The 20,365-nt window shown below is 35.7% G+C and overlaps 1 protein-coding gene across 2 annotated transcripts in view; it reads left to right on the top strand.

Annotated features, from left to right (window-relative positions):
• LOC122307191 (developmentally-regulated G-protein 3) overlaps nucleotides 1–20,365 on the top strand; it is a 54,344-nt gene that overhangs the window by 22,557 nt on the left and 11,422 nt on the right. Inside the window, exons 9-10 of one of the 2 annotated variants that reach the window (XM_043119882.1) lie at nucleotides 3,193–3,244; nucleotides 3,352–3,771. In XM_043119882.1, coding sequence (XP_042975816.1) covers nucleotides 3,193–3,244; nucleotides 3,352–3,402 — 103 coding nt within the window. In that variant the 3' untranslated portion in view covers nucleotides 3,403–3,771. Of the gene's footprint in view, nucleotides 1–3,192; nucleotides 3,245–3,351; nucleotides 3,772–20,365 lie in introns of those variants that run through there. The other variant, XM_043119881.1, reaches the window with a different exon arrangement.

Genomic DNA, 20,365 nt, shown 5'->3' with positions numbered 1-20,365 from the left:
TTTAGGCACTTGTCCACACCCTTGATTAATTAGATACTTTGAAGCCTTTTGTTTTCCTAATAATTTTATTTAGCTTTATCAATTAAGGCTTCCATTTCACTATTTCTATTGAAACAAGTGATAGGTGGCTAGCTCACCTTCTGCAAAGTTACACCCAATATTTCCTATTTTTGTGGCTTCTTTTCTAAAATTCCGTTCCTTTTTGTAGTCATCTATTCTGCTTCAGGAACTTGAAAACTCAATTTCCCAAGTTATAGAACCATTTGATGTTATAGCTGATTTTGTCCAAATGCCGTCTTCTGCTTTTCTTCTATTTTTAAATTTGGATTTTCTTGGTATATTTATTTATTTTTATAAGTAAGAAACTTTATTGAAACGAATGAAACTAGGCGTAACCCATGTACACAGCAAGTATACAAAATGAGACACCTAATTACATTCTAGAAAGCTGAAAAGAAAACAAAAACTCATGAACATTCCCTTCCTTTTGTACAATAGCAGAAGACCACTGAAAGAGAGAAGACGCAAAGAAATTCCATATATCCCCCACTACTCTCTCCTTGTTGTTAAAGTACCTGTCATTCCTTTCCGCCCACAAACACCACATTAAGCACAAAGGTATCATCCTCCATGCCACGTCTAGTTGAGAGCTATTGTGATGCCTGTTCCAGCATGCTAAAAAATTCAGCACCCTCTTAGGCATAACCCACCTCAGCCCAGCACTATGTAGAATACCAACCCATAACTCCCTAGCCACCTCACAATGTAGAAGAAGATGATCAATCGATTCCCCATTCTTCTTACACATGAAGCACCACTCCATAACAATCATACCACGTTTCCTTAGATTATCAATCGTCAAAATCTTTCCAAGTGCAGCTGTCTATGATAAAAAAGCAACTTTAGACTGCACAAAAACCCTCCAAATGCTCTTCCATGGGAAAGAAGCATGCTGATGGACAGTCAACACCTTGCAAAGTGATTTAACAGAAAGCTTTTTACTCCCCGAGTGTTTTCACAGCATACTATCTCTCCCATTTCCTCCTAACTTTACTGAATACAAAAATCTGAAAAAGCCTGCAATCTCATGAAGTTCCCAATCCTGGGCATTTCTAGTGAAAATAACATTCCAATGTACTAACCCATTAGCATGACACAGCACCTCTGAAACAGCAACCTGCTGGTTTCCAACGAAGCTGAATACAACTGGAAAAACATAATTAAGAGAAAACCAGATTTTTTAACCATCTCCAACCTCAAACTTAAGATGTTTTTCAAAAATGTTCCACCCCTTTATAATATATTTCCAAAGGCATACACCATAAGACACCCTACCCTCCTTAGAACACCATCTTACCCACTCACATCCATACTTCCGATCAATCACCCCTCTCCACAATGAATCCCCTTCCTTTTGGTACCTCTACAACCATTTCCCTAATAATGTCTTAATAAAAATAGTCAAATCTTGAACTCCCAAACCACCATTCACAACCGGGCAAATCACCCTTTGCCAATTCACAAGATGAAATTTATTTCCCTCCCCCATACCGCCCCACAAAAAAGCTCTGAACAATTTTTCAGTCCGGTTAGCCACTACCACCGGTAATGGAAATAAAGAAAGAGAGTATGTGGGAAGATTGGAAAGAGTGCTTTTGATAAGGGTTAACCTCCCCCCTTTAGATAGATATAGCCGCTTCCAACCCGACAATCTTTTCTCTACCTTCTCTACAACACCGTCCCAAATACACTTTGCTTTAAAATACGCCCCCAAGGGGAGCCCAAGATATTTCATAGGAAGAGAAGCAACTTTGCATCCCAACAAACCCGTAAGGAATTTAATATTCCTCACATCTCCCATTGGTACTAATTCCAACTTTCCCAAATTCACCTTGAGGCCTGAGACAGCTTCAAAGCACAACAGAACAGCCCTTAAAGCTTGAATCTGACTACTTTCAGCATCACAAAAAATAAGAGTATCATCCGTAAAAAGTAATTGAGAAATTGAAATAACACCATTACTATTATTTCCCACCAAAAAACCAAAACACAACACAAAAACAGCAGCCTCCACCATACGACTCAAAGCCTCCATAACAATGACAAAAATAAAAGGGGATAACGGATCCCTTTGCCTCAAACCCCTTGAAGTCTGAAAAAATCCACAGAAGATACCATTAACTAAAACAGAAAACCGGGCGGTTGAAACACAATGTTTAACCCATCTACACCACTTATCCCCAAGGCCACATCTTCTAAGCATATAGAAAAGAAAATCCCAGCATACATGGTTGTATGCCTTTTCCATATCCAGCCTAATAAAGAACCTCCATAATACCTTCTCTCATCCGGCTGTCCAAACACTCATTCGCAATCACAACTGAATTCAGTATTTGCCAACCCTGAATGAAAGCATTTTGAGGTATAGAAATGATTTTATCCATCACCAAACTCATATGGTTAGCTCACACCTTTGAAATAATTTTATAGATCCCGTCTACTAAGCTAATAGGACGGAAATCTTTCAACTAATTGGCACCAGCTGTTTTCGGAATGAGGGCAATAAAAGTAGCATTTAGGGACTTCTCAAACTTAAATTCAGAATCAAAATTATAAAAAATCTGCATCACTTCTCCGTTCACTTCTCCGTTCACTATATCCCAACACTCTTGAAAAAAAGTATAGAAAAACCATCCGGGCTATAGGGGCTTTGTCTTTGCACATACCTCTCACCACCTGATGCACCTCTGCTTCGTCAAACGGCCTCTCCAACCAACTTGCTGCATTAGAATCCAGTTTTTGAGACCATCAAGTTTAGGATGCCATTCAGCAGTTTCAGCGAGTAGGTCTTCATAATACTTCACTATATGATCTTGAATCTCATTGGGGGTTTGAAACATATTACGACTGGATTGGAGAACTTCAATGGCATTATTGCGCCTATGTGAATTAGCCATCTTGTGAAAAAACTTAGTGCATTTGTCCCCCAATGGAAACAAATCATCTCATGCTTGACATCCTGTGAGAATTGGCAATGATGACCTAAGCTACTTGGCAGGTAGCCGTTTCTGTAATTAGTTTGCTTTTAAAAAACACTTGATCACAGGAAATGTGCCTATCAGAGATTTGGTTTAAGGTTTTTTCTTCCACGTTTATAATTTTCAATGATTGCTTATTCTGGCTGATGTACAGTGCTTTGGTCTGGGGTTCAAGCGCGAAACACAAGCCACAAAGGGTCGGCAAGGTTTATTCACTACTTCAATACCTTGTACTCATCATTTTTTAAATGTGATTTTTTTTTTTTGTGTGTGTGCTTGATTGAACACGTGTTTCATTCTTCTTACACGGCAGGAACATGTGCTTGAGGATGAGGATGTTGTTCAGATAATAAAAAAGGTGTGATTGTCGTTGCTAGAATCCTTTTAAAAGTCAATTTGGAAGCAACTGACAGGATTTTCCAGCAGTAAGGCTCTTGCTACGAGATTTATCTTCAGTTTCCCAAGCTTTGATAGACCAAAAACATACCCTGTCATCTGCTTTTTATTAGCTGATTAGGTAAGAGCAGCGGAGAGCTTTGATATGTAATTAAGCTTTTTGGTGATCAAGCTTCCTTTTAGTATTCTGTTGACTGCACGGTTGTATAACACCGCACATAAAATCTATTATGAAAGGGGTAGTAGGTGTGAATTACAACCAGAAATAAGTATGCTAGAACCTGTTGTCACATGCGCTTTCAATATTGATTCATTTTTAACTCGTTGTAGGATTTAATTTCCCAATCTTCTACCGAACTGATGTGTCATTTGAGAGCAAGGATTGAATTGCATGTAACTTGATTCTGTTTACTTGAACATCCCATTATCTAGTACTGTAAAGAATTTTGTTCCTCTTTTTAATCGATAAACAAAAATTTTATTGATCAAGAAATAGACAAAAGCCCAAGAATACGGGTCATATAAAAGAGATGTCCATGCGTGTAAGTTTAGCACAAGTCATGAAAAGACGTGGCATTAAAATTAACTGCAGTCTACCAATGAAGTAAAGTGGTGAAAAATAAGCTTCCATGTTCATCCAATACCGCTCTCAACTTTCAAAATTTCTTGCATCCCTCTAAATACAATATCATAGACATATCAGGACCATCTTTCACATTGTTCCAATCAAAGGATTGCCCCATATGCCTTGCCAAGAAGCTAAGAGATCGATTACGCTTTTTGGCATCACCCAAGTTAATCCATCTGAGCAAAGAAGTCATTCCTCGAGGTCGCAACAATTTCGCAATGAAGTAATAGGAGATCTATGGACTCTTCACTCTCTTTGCATGTACAATATCAATCCATGACTATGATGTGATGTTTTTATAGGTTGTCTATTGTGAGGATCTTCCCTAATGAAGTTGTCCATACAAAAAAAAATTGCATTGGCGGTACTTGTCTTCCAAATACTCTTCCATAGGATTAGATTTGTATTATGAGTGATTATGTCTTTTGGTGCCTTTTTTAGAAGGGAAAAAGGCACCAAAAGATCTTGTTCAACTCCCCTCATTATACGGACATAGTACATTAGGTCATAGAACTCCGCAAAAGTGTTAACTTCCTAATCTTGTACGTCTATTAAGAATGTAACATTCCATTAGGGCAGTACCATGAGATAGGATCAGCTGTGTTTGGTTGTTAAATCTAACTCAACTAATTTCAAACTAGTTATTGAAGGGACTTACTATTTTTTCAACTTCTTGTAAAAAAGTTAAACTCATCTTAACCTGTTTCATATATTTCAACATAAAAAGTTAAACTTATCTCAACCTAAAAAAGTTAAACACATCTCAATAGGACCTACAAAATATTACTATTTATAATTCAATTCAACTCATTTCAGCATCTAAATGTAGTCTAAAGTTTGATTCAACAACCAAACACAACCATAGAATTCTGAATAAGCTTCTTTTAGTGTCTTATCGCCACAACATACATCATGCCAAAATTTGATTTTAGACCCATCACCTACCTCAAAACGAATATTTTGTGAATGTGTCCCATCCTCTTTTTATGTTTCCATGGTCCTACCCCATATGGCCCACTTATCTTATTCGAACACTATTCTCCCATTGGTTTACCATACTTTGATTCTATAATATGTCTTCATAATGCTCCTCGTCTGTTGTGGTATCTCCATAGCCATTTGCCAAGCAAAAGCTTTATTAAAAAATTGTAAATTTTAAATACCCAATCCCCTTTTTGGCATAGAGGAGCATGTTGTGACCCATTTTACCAAGTGAGATTTAAACTCATCATTCATCCATCCCCACAAGAGATCCTATTGAAGCTTCTCCATCATATGAATCACCTTGGGGAGAAATAGAAAGAGTGATAGAAAGTAGGTTGGCAAGTTGGAAACGATAAGTTTGATTAAAGTAACCCTATCACCTATGGATAGATACATCTTCTTCCAATTAGCCAAATTCAGCTCCATTTTTTATAGTACATCATCCCAAATTGATATCAATTTGAATGGGGCACCCAAAGGAAGAGACAAGTGTTTCATTGCTAGTTGGGATATCTTGCATCCTAGAATATTAGCCATGTTCTCCACATTTGGAAAATTCTCTACTGAGACTACTTCTAATTTAGCCAAGTTCATCTTCAATCCTGAAGCAAGTTCAAAGCATAAAAGGAGTGCCCTCAAAGCTCGGATTTGGTTATGATTGGCACTATAAAAGATTAAGGTGTCATCAACAAATAATAGGTGAGATATGTGAAGTGGACCAAGAATTCAAATAAGAATCCACCCTCCACGACACTTGAAATCATCTTGTTAAAAGTTTTAATTACAAAAACATAAAATAGCGAGGATAGAGAGTCATCTTGTCTCAAGCTTTGTGAGTTTTTAAAAAAGCCCTTTAGTGTGCCATTCACCAAGATAAAAAGCAAATAGTAGAGATACACTATTTATCCAAGAATACTATTACGAACCAAAGCCACTTCTCTCTAGCACGTAAAGCAAAAATCTACAATTAACATGATCATAAGCCTTTTCTATATCAAGTTTACACAAGAGCCTCGACATTGCCGAATTCGACTATCCAAACATTCGTTAGTAGCATCGAATCTAGAATATGCCTACCTCGGACAAAGGCATTTTGAAACTTTGAGATTAACTTCTCAACCACCATGCTTAATCGATTCACCAAAACTTCTGAAAGGATCTTGTAGATCTCGCTCACCAAATTTATAGGACGGGTCTTTTTGTCTTTACAGTGCCATGCTTCAAGAATTTGAAAAGAGTCTCAATAAATGTTGTATGGAGACTCTTTTTGAACAAACCATTTTCATGAAACTCATAAAAGACTCCCATTATATCTTCTTTCATCACTTTCCAACAAGTTTAAAAGAAAGCCATAGAAAATTTATTTGGGCCTAGAGCTTTACCAACCGCCATACTTTTTAATGCTTTTCTAATTTTTGTTTCTTCCAACACCTCTCAAGCTATTTTGTTTCTTGCAATTCAAGGGTGTCAAAGTGAAGCCCATCAAGTCGCGGTCACCAAGAGAATTTGTTTTGAATGTTATCTCTTGTAGTAGTTGACAATGTGATCAAGAATTTTGTTCTTTATCCCAACCAGATGAAGAAATGGAATAACTTCTTATGGACTTGCATCAAATTCTAAAACAGAAAGTGCCAAGGAGCAAATATGTTTTAATTATCATCATAAAGCAAGGAACATCATTCCTATTTGGTAAAATGCTGATGGAAAGAGCTCCGAGAAACAATATTATATAGGCAAAAGAAAGTAGTCTCCCAATATAATATCATTAAGTCGAAATCATCTATTTACATTCCCTCAAATCTCAGGCTTTAACGCAACATGGCTCCTCCTTGTATGTAAAAGAAAGTCAAACAATTAGCGTTTGGATCTCATCAACTAGAAATTTTGAAATAAAAAACCTAAATCATTTTCCTAGTGTTTGGTGGTTATACCAGACAATCAGAGCACTCCCAACAAATTTTTAATGGTTTTTCAATCATTAAATATCTTGTCATGGGATGATGAACTGATGGACTCCTAAAACTAATCTCAACACATAAATTATAGATGTGACTTCATGACAGTGAGTGAGATACCATGAATTCTAAGACCCCTTTCACAATGCCCACAAGTAGACAATTAAATTAGTGAACTGTCTTCTCAAAAACAAGTTTAGAAATAGTACCTTCATTTCATTTTCACATATTGATAGTTCCAAAATTATATGTTCCTAATACCTCAATTGAAATCTAGTCGACGTTCTTCCCAACCCTACATATTATTAGGAGTTACTTTACTTAGTAGTCCTTCACCACACACCTGCTGAGTATAATAACTCTTCTATTTTGTTTTTTTTTTTCACTCAGTAGGTATGTGGTGTAAGACTGCTGAATAGAATCTATTATTAATACAGAAATTTGATCATGATAAGAGTTGAATTTGAAAACAAAAATAGGGAATTGTCAACGATTGAATTTTCAATTCTACCCTTATTTTTCAAAGGGCTCATTTTCCTTCTCACCCGCATGCCTAGCTCCCTTTCTCCTACTTTAGTTAGCTTCTCCTTCTCCTTTAGCTCTGGCAAGCAAACAACGAATAACCAGGCAGTGTTTTAAGATTTCTTAGGCCATCGAATACTAAGGTCATCCTCAACCTCTCCTCCAATTGTCTCACCAGCTAGATCCCCCTTTAGCTCACATTGTGCGCTTACCCCAACGTCATTGACCTCCATGACAACTTGGTCTCTAGCCCCATTCCCCGGAAATTGAGCCTTCTTGCACCTCTCCACCTTCGATGTTTTCGAAAATTGCCTCTCGGGTCCCATACCCCATCTCACTGGGCAATAGGAGCGCTAACTTTCTGAGATTCAATGCAAGCTCCTTCGAAGGGAACAAGGAGCTTTACCGATACCTTTTTCTCGCTATGAAGAATGTTAAGTGTGGCTTGATTCCCGTTGAAAACGCCATTTCAGAGACTTGGCTTGATTGTAGCTCAAGCGAACTTTAGCTCAAGATTTTGCTTGATAGGTTGCTCAAGTGAACCCTAGACAGATTGTTTGCTCTACATTTGCTCGACAGTCCACTCGAGCGAACCCCACGTACATTGTTTGCTCGACACTTGCTCAACAGTCAGCTCGAGCAAATGCTAGGCAGATTGTTTGCTCGACATGTCGCTAGAGTGAATATTCATAATTATAGTTTTTTGCACCGTATAGTATAAATACATGTTATTTTTCATTCTATTGAGACTTTGAGCAGCTAGAAAACAGAGAGAGAAAATAAGACCCTTTTGTGAGATTCTTGAGAGTTCATTAGGTGTATTGAGGCTTTGAGATTGAATATTTTTGTGATTGATCTCTTGTACTCCACCTTTGCTGATAGTGAATTCATCGAGACCGACCCCACCAGTGGACGTAAGCTCACACTGAGGTGAACCACTTAAATCTTGGTGTTCTGTATGTGATTGTTGATTTTTATTTTGTTTTGTTTCCACTATTTCACTTTAAATTAGCCACTAATAATAAATTAATCCCAATAAATTGGTATCAGAGGGCCAGGCTCTGTGGGAGATCTTGAGGGATGGCTATGATAAATTTTGAAGCAGAGAAATTCGACAGTTAGAATGGTTTTGGTTTATGACGAATCAAGATGAAGGCTTTTCTATGACAAGAAGACTTTTCAAAGGTATTGGATGAGAATGTGTCTGATGAATCTCTTGCACCATCAAGACAAGAAGAAGAGAAAACACATAGTACTATTCTACTGTCACTATCTAATGGAGTTTTGAGAGAGGTTATTGATGAGGAGACTGCTGCTAGTTTTTGGAATAAAATTGAGAGCCTGTATATGAAGCAATGGTTATATATGCTCAAAATGAAAGAATGTACTCCTATCTCTGAACATTTAGATGAATTTAATAAGATTATTATGGATATGAAGAATATTGACTTTGAGCTTGAAGAAGAAGATCAAGCCTTAATTATTTTGTGTTCGTTGCCTATATCGCTTGATAATTTTATGAATTCAATGTTGTATAGTAAAGATACTATTTCCTTGATAGATGTGAAATTTGCTTTAAATTCTATGGAATTGAGAACTAAATTGAATTTGAAGGGCACAGATAATCAAGCCAATGGCTTATTTGTTAAGGGTTACTCTAGTAAGGGTAGATCCAATTAGAAAGGTTCAAAGAAGAACATGGGTAAATCCAAGGCAGTTCACAGTCAAAGTTTAATAAGAAAAATGTTAAGCATCATTACTATCACAAATTTTATCATTATAAGAAATAGTGTCTTAAACGGAAAAATAGTGAGGAGGTTACTAGTTCCTCTAAAACCGTTACCATTGCTGATGATAAGTCTAACAGATCAAATATTGTCTTAGCAATTAGCAGCTGTAATAGTTGCTTTGGTCACAAATGGGTTTTGGACTCAAGTTGTACCTTTCATGTGTCCCAAGAGAGACTAGTTCACTTTCTATGAGCTAGTTAACACAACAGTGGTTCTGTTATGATGGGGAATGATATGGTATGTAAAATTGCTAGGATTGGTTTAATTAGGATTATGATATTTGATGGGATTGTCAAGACTTAGTCTAATGTCTGACATATCCCAAATTTGAAGAAGAATCTTATTTCTTTGGACACTCTAGATTCTTTGGCCTTTTGGTACACAGGTAAAGGTGAGGCTATTAGAGTCAATAAGGTCTCCATGGTTACATGTGTTTGAGTCATATGAGTGCAAAATGGATGTTTATCCTTAGTAAGCAGGGTCTGTTATGTGATCAGAAGATAGGAAAACTTGACCGTTGTGAACATTTTGTTTTGGAAAAACAATGTAGGGTTTAGTTTACTACAAGGGTTCACAAAACTAAAAATACTGTGGACTATATTCATTCCAATCTTTGGGGTCCATCTTCTATTCCATTGAAAGATGGAGCTCGATATTTACTCATATTTATTGATGATTACTCAAGAAAACTTTGGTTTATTTTCTAAAACAAAAGAGCAATGTATTTGCTAACTTTAAATAGCGGAAGGATTTAATTGAAAATCAGATAGGTAAAAAGGTAAAGCGACTTCAAACTAACAATGGTATGGGATTTTGTGGAGGCGAGTTTAATGAATTTTGCAAAGATAAAGGTATTGTCAGGCACCACATAGTTAGACACACTCCACAACAAAATGGAGTAGCAAAACGAATGAATAAGACTATGTTGGAGAGAGCCCGTAGTATGCTTTCGAATGCCGACTTGTCTAAAGATTTCTAGGCTGAAGTAGTTAACACAACTGGCTATTTGGTTAACCGCTCTCTAGTCACATCTATTGAATTGAAAACTCCAAATGAGGTATGGTCTAGTACTTTTGCTAATTATTCAAATTTGAAAATTTTTTGCTATCCTGCATATTTTCATGTTAATGAAGGAAACTTGAGCCAAGGGCAACGAACTACATATTCATTGGATATGCTAGTGGGGTAAAAGGATTCAAGTTATGGTGTATTGATCTTAAATCACCCAAGTTTGTTATTAGAATGGATGTTATATTTGATAAACAATCCATGCTTAATTTGAGAAAAGAGTTTATTGTATCTATAGGTGAAAAGTGGGGTAATGGTCAGAAGGTGGAGTTGCAGGTTGAAGCTTCACAATGGGTGTAGAGTAGCACTCAAGATCATGCTATTGCTTATGAGCACAATTCTGATTCTAATAGTGGCACACAGTGTGAGCAAGACTACAGTATAGCTATTGGTAGACAGAAGAGGCAGATTTGGCTACTTCAGAGATATGCTCATGCAGACATAGTGATATATGCACTTACTACGGCAAAGGACATTGATGGTCAAGAGTCAGTTTTTTAGAAGCTGTCAAGAGTAAGGAGTTTACATAGTGGTATGCAGTAATGAAGTAATGACTAAAGAGATTGAGTCTTTTCACAATAACCAAACCTGGGATTTGGTTAAGTTGCTGAAGAAGACGAAGACTGTTGGTTACAAATGGATCTTCCAAGAGAAAAGAAGGAATCTAGGGTGTTGCAGATGCAAGGTACAAGGCACACTTAGTTGCAAAGGTCTACAGTCAGAGAGAATGTGTGGACTTCAATGAATTTTTTTCCGATTCTGAAGCATTGTTCAATTCGAGTGTTGCTTGCATGGTAGCATTGTATGATCTAGAGCTACAACAACTTGATGTTAAAATAGTGTTCTTGCATGGTGGGTTTAAGGGAGACCATTTATATGCATAAGCCAGAGGGGTTCATTGTTGAAGGTAAAGAAGATCATGTGTGCAGATTGAAGAAATCATTATATGGTTTGAAGTAGTCTCCAAGGCAATGGTATAAGTGCTTTGATTCTTTTGTGATTAATCATGGTTATTTGAGAAGTAGCTATGACACTTGTGTTTAGTACAGGCAATTGTTTGATGGGTCTTTCATTTATTTATTATCTTATATTGATGATACGCTTATTGCTACCAAAAAGGCATATTTGATGTTAGCTTGTTGAAAACCCACTCAATAATGAGTTTGAAATGAAAGATTTATGTGTTGGAAAAAAGATTTTTGGGATGAAGATCCATAGAGATAGGAAAGTTAGAAAGTTGTACTTGTCTCAGGAAAACTACATTGAAAAAGATCTTAAGAGATTTTGACTATCCAAGTCTAAACCAACAAGTACACCACTTACTACACATTTTAAACTTTCAACATCTCTATCTTCTCAGACAAACGAGGAGGAAAGGTTTTATGGCTAGTGTTCCATATTCCAATGCAGTGTGTAGTCTATAGCAGCATAATATATGGTAGTAGCAGAAGCTGTGAAGGAAGCCATTTGGTTGAAGGTCTGATTAGTGATTTGGGACTACAACAAGATGGAATTTTTGTGTTTTGTGACAGCCTGAGCACAATACATTTGACCAAAAAGTAAATGTATCATGAGAGAATCAAGCACATTGATGTCAGATATCATTTTCTTTGAAAGGTTGTTACAAAGGGTGTGATAGTAATTTAGAAGATTGCTACCATTGAGATTCTAGTAGATATGATAACAAAGCCAGTTCCAGTGTACAAGTTTAAACTTTGTTTGGACTTGATTGGTGTTTGGAGTCTGTGATTCCCTTAGGGGATTTGGTAGAGGGGGTCAGCTCTGGTTTAATGAATTTTGTTTTCAAAAACTCTATCTATCCTCCGGTTTTCTTTTCCACACGCCACACTCCTGAAGTGGCCAATCGGTTTGGATTACACGTAATGATTTATTGAATAAAGTGTAAAATTGAAACCCAAGCTTGAGTCATTCTCCAGCTTCAATTTTCCTCTTCAGACCTCTCACTCTTCGAAGACCCTGTCGAACTCACTCGAAGAAGACCTCCCAAGGTTGTACCTTCATTGTCCCCCCTATACCTCTCATTACTTCAACTATGGTTATGGAGTCACTCGAAGCTTCTTTCTGAACCTGACGCCCCATTCTTTCTCACCCCGATGCCAACAACCCCCTTCAGTATCGAACCCTAAAAATCAACCCCTTCAGTCCCAACGCCCCATTCTTTCTCACCCCGATGCCAAAACCCCCTTTAGTCCTGAACCCTAGAAAGCCCCTTTAGTCTTGAAGCTCTTATCCCTCTCGAACTTGTTGACTCGAAGTCTAACCGATCCGCTGGACCGATTCATCCTCAAAGGTAGGGTGTTGTTTTATTTTATTTTATTTTTTTTTTATTTTTTTTTTAATTCTGTGTATCTTGGAGTTTCTACATTTGTTCTCTCTCTCTCTCTCTCTCTCTCTCTCTCTCTCTCTCAGTCCCAACCCGCTGCAAGATTCATCCTCAAAGGTACCTTTTTTTTAAGTGTACACCGAACAATATTCTTTAATTTTTCATTTCTACTTAGCAATTTTTTTTTCTTGGGTCGTTTATTCACCTTATTTTTTACAAATGTTCTGATATTTATTTGGGTTATTGTTTTAGTACAATATATTGAAAACTAAAATTGTTGTTGAAATTGTTTTGGAAATTCTGTGTTTGGTAAGAAGATTTTAGTTGCTTATCAATCCCAGCTTGGTTTATTGAGGTCGTCCCCTATGTAGTTATTTTGGGTTCATATCTTGTAGTAGTTTAAGTTCTAGATCTATCCCCTTAGTCCAGGCGATATAAAGAAATCCGAAATGTGAAATGAATGTAGCTGAACCACTCTCATTAAAAAGGTTATTTTAGCTATCATAGATAGATTATTCATTATTATTGTATAGTATTTTACTACCTTGATAAATATGTTGTTGATATCCCATTTATTACATTAAAGTAGCTTTTGGTTTACCCAAATAATGAAGTTGATGTCTATTATAGATCAAAAAGTTTTTGCCTTAGTGATATTCTGTGCTTTAGTCTTGCAATTGGGTCCTGATTTGAAGTTTGTTCTCCTACATGTGCTTGTTAGAAGTAATATTTCATACGGACATGGATATACAACATTATGCTTTATTACTTTATAGATACACCCATTACATTAAAGTAGCTTTTGGTTTACGCAAATAATGAGGTTGATACCTGTTATAGATCAAAAAGTTTCTGCCTTAGTGATATTCTATGCTTTGGTCTTGCAATTGGGTCCTGATTTAAAGTTTGTTCTCCTACATGTGCTTGTCAAAAGTAATATTTCATACGAACGTGGGTATACAACATTATGCTTTATTACTTTATAGATACACCCATTACATTAAAGTAGCTTTTGGTTTACCAAATAATGAGGTTGATACCTGTTATAGATCAAAAAGTTTATACCTTAGTGATATTCTGTGCTTTGGTCTTGCAATTGGGTCCTGATTTGAATTTTGTTCTCCTGCATGTGCTTGTCAGAAGTAATACCTCGTCTGGACATGGGAATACAACATTATGCTTTATTACTTTATAGATACACCCATGGAAGTTTCAAGGGAATGCTACTGGAACATTGGAATAATTATACTGTCTTTATTTTGTTAGCCCTTCATCACTACCTATCACATACAGTGTGCTCAGTAATAAATATTTTTCTATAGAGTCAAGATAGAGTAGTACCTATCACATGCTCTTACATATAATTTTATCCAATCATTATGTTATGTCTCCTGTTTTTCTATGGGGGGATTGCATTTTCTTTCCTTTAAAGTTTGATGGGGGATGGTATCATTGTATACATCATGTGTATATGGATTATTCTTTCATACTTTTTATTGAAACCTTTATTACTACTCACAAAAAATAATCCTTTGAATGTTGAATGGTGGCAATGGTGGGTATGCTGAATGTCTAACTATTCTTCTTGGGGATCTTTTGTTTTCATTTGGTTTCCATTACCACATAACAAGTGCTTGTTAAAATTTTCAAATCTCCAAGCAAAGAGAGAAGGTCTGTGAGCATGCAATGTTTCCTTTTCAAATTGACAATACTGGGAACTTGGCATTTGAAGAAATTAGACCCATTTCTTGTATGGTATAACTGTATTTTAATGGTGCTCTTGTTTATAATTCGTATATTTGTTTTTCAATTTCTGGTTTGTTGATGGATTGAACTTGAGATTAACCATGATTGATAAGTCATACAGGCCTATAGTTATTCCTCTATTATCTTAGTTTAGGTTTAATGATTTGAGAACTTGAGGGCCATGTTATCCCGACTTTTTAAATCTTTTTAGGCTTAAGGTAGCTTGATCATTTTTGATATGTACATACTGTTTTGTTTCCCAGCATGCATTTGAAGCTTGCAAACTCTAAGCTTCTTTATACAAAGCTTTCTCATGTTGACCTTTAGTAACTCGTATTCACTTCAATCGCTTGCTCATCATGGATGAGTTATTACACTAAAATCCTTGTAGATATCTCATGACTGTATGCTGTCACTGTTAGCTCATACTCACTCGAATTTACTAAAAGTATATCTTATATGTAATAATATATTACAATTTATTATAAATATAATAATAATAAAAACTTTGTGGAAAAAAATAAGAAGAAAAACTAATCTGTAATAATATATTACACATTCTCTTGAGTCTTAACCATTTCTCTGTAGATTTAACTTTCTATTTTCTCTATTGAAAATCCAATAGCCAAAGACTGGAATCTTTGTCTGAATATTGCCACCAGTTCTTCTTTAACAGAAAGACAAACATGCAAGGCACAATGCTATATTTTGTAAGAGGATTTAACCTAAACATGCTATAATGTGTTGGCTCATAAATCATGAAATAACAAACTTATAGAAATTTTATGTCTGATTTGAGGCATTTTTACACAATGAGTCTTCTTTTTACTGTGAAGTGTGGTTCTATTTAAACAATGTGGAACGTCAGCGTGAAATGAGAGACATTAAATAACTTAGTTTAACATAACCTGACCTTGCAGCCTATTGATAGTTCACTTCTTAGCGGTCTAAGCGTATGGATATGAAGACATGTAATGGTTTTGAGCATAATGAGGAAATGTTTCTATAGTCTTTCTCAGCTCTAGTTATGTTGTGGTTTTCACTAGTTTATAACCACTACTTTGAATCGGGATATGTCCTGTTCACTGTGCTTTCATAACTCTAGTTACTCTTTTGGAACTTCACATCATTGCATTTAACAACATCTGTGGATGTTAGACATGCTCAATTGTTTTAGTGCAATCTAACACTAATAGGTTTCCTATGCTGTAGCCTGTATACAATGATTGAACATATTCTTATGGACGTAAAGATTGTCAACTAAATTCTTTATTAGACAAGATAAAACTTTCCGGGGAATTTGACTGCAATCTAAGGTAGGCCAAGCATGTCATCTTGTCGTTTTTAGATTTATTGATTTATTTATGTATTTCTTGTTGTCATCTCAGGTGGATCAAAATTCATTTTCCAGTCAAAGAGCCTACCATGAACTTTTTGTCTGGCTTTGTTTTGGTTAATTTTGGTGGTTGGCTATTTATCTTTTTCTTTATGTCCTCTAAAACCATAAATTACTATTACTTAGCTCCAATCAACCTTCTATATTGCTTTATCTTTCTATTGCTAAAGCAGGAAACAAAGTTTGAACTAAACTTTGTTAATGCATTATATGCATGTTTAGTAAGGTTTTTTGAGAATTGACTCAAGTAGCATATTTATTAAAAAATTGAAAGACATAAACTTTGTTAATGCATTATATGGACTTCAGATAGTTTGCCATGTCATGCTTTTATTCTCAGAATGCAATACTATTAACTGCATTTGCAGGAACTTTAACTTCTTTTGCTTGTTAGCATTTTAACATGCATCTACAACTGCATTGAAATTTTGGCATTTGTCAATCATCATCATCTATAGTGAATGATGTTGAAATTGAATCACTGAGTTGTTGGTGTGGTTTAAAAGCGCCATTAAAGATCTCCCGCACCCACAAAAATCCAAATAGGAAATTTTATACTTGTCCAAATTATCAAACGGTAATTAACCTCCAACTTTTCTAGTCATCTTTTGAATTCATGTACAAATTGTTTTAGTAATGGATCTTGAATTGTACAAAGGGAGAAACAATATGTCAATTCTTCGTTTGGGAATATATACTTCAATCAGTAATACGTGAGAGTGCCAACAAGACAAGAGAGAATGAATTTCGGAAGAGGGAGGATGCTTTATTGTTGTGTGAATATGAAGCTCAAAAAGAAAGAAAATGACAAACTAATAGAGAGAGAATATGCTTAACAATCAAGAAGATGAACTTGGAAGAAGGATAGTAGAGAATAGGATTGTAAGTATTTTGTTGTGTCTTTTTTGGATTATATCTCTTGTAAGATTTTTGGGTTGGTTCTATATGTAGTGCTCTAGTCTCTATGCCACGATTAAACTTATATGGTTATTGTGGATATTAACTCATATTTTCAGCCTGTTATTGTGTATTGATTTTTGGAGTATTTTTTGGCATTGGCAAGATTTTTGTGGACATATTTTTTGCTTGGACAGGAATGGATACATGGATCCAAGTGCAAAAAAAAGTGATTGCTCATTTTATGGAAAATATCTACTTTCAGCCTGTTATTGTGTATTGATTTTTTGAGTATATTTTGGCATTGCCAAGATTTTTGTGGAGGGATTTTTGGCATGGACAAATATGGATATATTTTGAAAACTCACACCACCATTTGCAAATTTCTAGAAGTTTATATGCCCGATACAAAAAATGAGTCTACTAATCTAGGATGCCTAACATGAAAATACCAATATTACCATAAAAAGAGGTCTTGAAGATATGCCTTTCAAGTTGGTTCCCATTTTTGGCATGAATTCCTTAGACGCTCAAATTCTCTTGGACTTATTTGGTATGTTATGTTTGCCCGACTTAATATCCATATGAGAACACTCAATATGAGATTATTCAAGACTGGAAATGGATGAAGGAGGCATATGCACAAACACATACAATAAGCCCAATGAAGTTTGCACTCTACTTAACCTAGAAGGAAGGGCACATGCACAACCAAGAGGCAATTACCCACATCGGAATCTACACATTTATCAAAATGAATTCCACATATAATCAAGCCAAACTGATTGTAATAGTAGCTTTTGGAGTCAAGAAAAGCACAAATTTCCAGAAAATGCATGTATGCCATGATCTAAATCCATCCACTAGGCTAAAAATCCCAAATTGAAAATTTTGAACTAAGTATTTGTCTAGCTATTAAGCAGTCCATAGTGCATATAATATTTTATATAGAGAAACAAAATGGGCGGGTCGCATCATTTTGGTGCACCTGGTTGCTGCCTAACTTTATAAGAATAAAACCAAGGTTCTTCAAATATCTTACTACTCACCAAATATTAGATACAGGTGAATGCAGTTTAGGACATTGGGTGCAACAGAAATCCACATCTAATTACCCTTAATGATCATGAATGATCTGGTACCTGAAGACCCACCGAACATAGTATATGCTAAGGCAGACATATTCAAATAAAAAAAATAATGGGAACAGTACTGCTGAAAATTCAGCAGGTAACATACTTGTCTCAACCAAAACACACAACTAAAAAAAAAAAATGGTACCTTCAACCAAGAGGAAATGTATTTAATTAAAATCAGAGGCATTCCCTATCATTATATAAATTCGTCAAGTATTTTCCACTTCATATACAAGTCTATTTACGAACCTATTCTCCACTCCATATACAAATCTATTTACAAATTTCTCAAGATAACTTTCAAATGATAACTTCAAAATTCAGCAAGTGGTTATACAAATTCTGATACAAAAGTCATCTTCGCTTGAATGATTTGTGTCAAAATATCAATGTTTCACACCTTGACAAATTCTAGACAATTGATCCGGATAAAAAAGCACCCATTTCCAACTGTAAGATGACTAACAAGTCCAAATTAAATGCAAAGACAATATAATTTCAGGAACAATAACACATATATATGTAACTTTAACAAGTATTTAGACTTCCACAAATATAGAAAGCACAGTGGATGCCAACGCAAGCTTCTAAATTCACGATAAATATAAGATATAGTCTCATTAGTATGTTATGTTTCACTTCATTTGGGTCGGATGCCGAGATAATATTCACTACACTCCCCACAATTCAATGGTAGAAAACCAAGATGATGATGATCATTCTCCTCCCAAGGTACAAAACTGCATGTGCACAACCACAAAGCTGTTAAAGAGTAGAAATTCTGGTTAGCAACACCAAGGGAGTTCCTGGATGCGTCAGAGACAACTTGGATTATATCTATATATATATGCATAGAAAAAAGCATATAATGCATTGCGCCACATCTCATTTCCTTACCCACCCAATAAATGCATTCTTGCACAATAATGCATTCATAGAAATTTGTGTGATGTGTTATATCATCAGTAGGAAGTTTAAAACCATGGATTATTCTCCCAAGTTCTGCCGAAGAATGCTCAGACCTAAACGAAAACAATAAATGAAGTCGTCAGCCTGCTCCAAAAAGTGATGCTGAATAACATAAAGAAAACTCATTAGCAATCATATTTCTTATCTAAACTATGTGATACTGGTGTATTGAAGAAAATTAAAATAGTATGCTACTAGTAATGGAGTAGATGGCAGAAATAAATATATTCTCCTAACTTCCTCTTACTTTCTCCCGCTTGCCAACTTTGTAAAACTTACCTTTTGTAGCAACATGGATATTGCAAGCTAGGTGAAACTAGTAACCAAAACATTTGTCGGTATCTATGCTAACTTCCATAGGGCAAGCTTGGCGTATCCTGAAGATATGGACAATGATCAAAATTACTATTATATACATTAATCTTGGATAATGTATGGAAAATATATAAATGAATGCATACGTGAAAATAATCTCAAACTTGATCACTGGCTGAAGGCGTTACTTGTGTTAGATTACTACACTGGATTAGGATAACAACCTCATCAATAGTAGCACCAACTTCTCCTACTGGTTTAGGGTCAACATTTTGTTATTCATTGTCAAATATTCTCCTATAAGTCTAAATTGGAAAATAGAAAATAACACATATTAGAAAAAAATATGTATTGAATCAAATATCGACACATGGGAAGAGAGTTTCCCATAATGTAATACCTGTTTCTTCTTTCGCTTCCTTGCAGCCTTCTCGACCATTGGGACCTTTCTTCAAGTTGGCGGTCTCCCTTTCCCTCAAACAACGTGTTTACTTAATATTTTCTTACGCCTATAGGCGTCCACATTCTCTTTCAAGAACAGAACTCAGGCTATAATCCTACTATCTTTTGCTCAAACTCATCCAAAAGATGAAAGAATGCATTCACATGCTCATCATTCCATGGTACACGTGTCACAAATCTTAGACATCTTTTAACAACAACGTCATGCCACCGTGCATTCGTATTGACTCGACAATCATCATAGCTACTCTTAACCAGCTTGTAAGATTTCTTTATGTCTTTCCTCCATCGATCCAACACATATTTATCTAGCACGTCATGAATGTACTTCATCTGACAGACTTTAAATGCATGTCTATAGATAATCCTCCTAATCTCAAATAGAGTACAAGTGCATTTAATTTCGAATTCCTCTTCGTTCAAGTAAACTATGTACTTCACAATTTTGGATTGTCCATCGGGGATAGAAATTTCTTCGAGCATATCGAAAGTGGAAATGCTACCTTGTGTGCTGACAAGTGAAGGGTTACATAAAAGCATCCACCAAACCTCGGATTGGACCTCTTTAAATTTTGCATTTGTGTACAATGATTGAAACTGCCTCTCAATTTTGAATGACGAAACACATGGGATCGTTTGGTTACACGACTAGAAATCAGCTACCGTCTTCGTCTCCACCTTCTTCATCAAAGTATTGTCAAATTGATTGATAAATTCTT

This window comes from Carya illinoinensis, chromosome 4 (assembly GCF_018687715.1).
Source record: "Carya illinoinensis cultivar Pawnee chromosome 4, C.illinoinensisPawnee_v1, whole genome shotgun sequence".
NCBI classification, from domain to species: Eukaryota; Viridiplantae; Streptophyta; class Magnoliopsida; order Fagales; family Juglandaceae; genus Carya; species Carya illinoinensis.
The sequence above is the reverse complement of the archived record's forward strand: the minus strand, read 5'-3'. Positions and strand labels throughout refer to the sequence as shown.